Source organism: Lycium barbarum, chromosome 10, assembly GCF_019175385.1.
Source record: "Lycium barbarum isolate Lr01 chromosome 10, ASM1917538v2, whole genome shotgun sequence".
NCBI lineage: Eukaryota > Viridiplantae > Streptophyta > Magnoliopsida > Solanales > Solanaceae > Lycium > Lycium barbarum.
The window spans coordinates 19547848-19549204 of record NC_083346.1 but is presented as its reverse complement, the minus strand read 5'-3'; the positions used below and the strand labels follow the sequence as shown (position 1 = coordinate 19549204).

The 1357-nt window shown below is 39.4% G+C and overlaps 1 protein-coding gene across 1 annotated transcript; it reads right to left on the bottom strand.

Moving 5' to 3' along the window:
* Positions 1–751: 751 nt before the first annotated feature.
* Positions 752–1072, bottom strand: LOC132612804 (uncharacterized mitochondrial protein AtMg00820-like). The gene has a single exon (XM_060326891.1). The coding sequence runs from the start codon at positions 1070–1072 to the stop codon at positions 752–754; it is 321 nt and encodes a 106-aa protein (XP_060182874.1).
* Positions 1073–1357: the final 285 nt, after the last annotated feature.

The window sequence follows — 1357 nt, the reverse complement described above, 5'->3', positions numbered from 1 at the left end:
TTTGCAGCCTTCAGATGAGATTCTTTGGGACAAGATTAAAATCTCGCACACAACCCTACAGTGAACACTATATTAGGCCTGCTAGCCATCAAGTATAACAAAGATCCTATGATGCCCTATACATCATCTCATTTACAGGTCCACCAGGTTCGTCCCTGTCAAGTCGAGTGGCAATAGCTATAAGAGTATCAATAGGCTTAGCATTTTCCATGTCAAATCTCTTGAGTAGCTCCTTGATGTACTTCTGTTGACTGATCATAGTCCTCTTTGATGTTTGTTTTACATGCAGACCGAGAAACAAGTTTAACTCTCCCATCATGCTCATCTGGAACTCATTCTCCATGAGCTTTGCAAATTCTTCACATAATGAATTATTTGTTGCCCCAAAAATGATATCATCTACATAGACTTGTACAATTAACAAGTTTCTTCCTCTTTTCTTTAGAGACAGGGTGTTGTTGAGCTTTTCTCTGGTAAATCCATTTTCAAGAAGAAATTTTGACAATATTTCGTACCATGCTAGAGGAGCTTTCTTTAGACCATATAATGCCTTATCAAGCTTGAACACATGTTCTGGATGTTCATGATTTTCAAAGCCAAGGGGTTGCTTGACAAAGACTTCCTCCTTGAGATACCCATTCAAAAATGCACTTTTGACATCCATTTAGAATAATTTGAATTCCATATGAGATGCAAAGGCTATAGGAATCCTGATTGCCTCAATTCTAGCCACTGGAGCAAACGTTTCATCCTAATCTATTCCTTCTTCTTGATTGTACCCTTGAACTACCAGCCTGGCCTTATTTCTGGTAGTGTTGCCCAATTCATCAAGTTTGTTGCGAACGACCCATTTGGTCCCTATCAATATTCTATCTGATGGTCTGGGGACCAGATGCCACACTTTATTCCTTTCAAATTGATGAAGCTCTTCTTGCATAGCAGCTATCCAGTCAACATCCTTTAAGGCTTCTTTGATGTTTTTGGGCTCATTTTGGAATAGGAAAGCAGAGAATGTAAGCATATTTCTCGCCTTAGATCTGGTTTGAATACCTGAGTCCAAGGGAGTAATCATGTTTGACGATGATGAGATCCTCTGTGCTTCCATTTAGAAGCTTGAATCACTGAGGTGGACGGACCAGTTTCCTCAGTGTTGGATCCATCATTAGCATTGATTGATACGTGGCTTCCACTTTCTTGATCAGCTTCAGGAGTGCCTGTGACCTCATTAAGAACCTTATGTTCTACTTCAAGTGTAGTAATCTGAGAATCAAGTTCCTCCACATTTGTTGAAGGGCTATCAGCATTTGCTTTATTAACTTGTTTGATTTGATTCATCAACTCTGTTTTTCCATTTGGT

Excerpts from the sequence above, each read along its gene's own strand:
- LOC132612804 (XM_060326891.1), bottom strand. The coding sequence starts at position 1,072 with ATGATTACTCCCTTGGACTCAGGTATTCAAACCAGATCTAAGGCGAGA.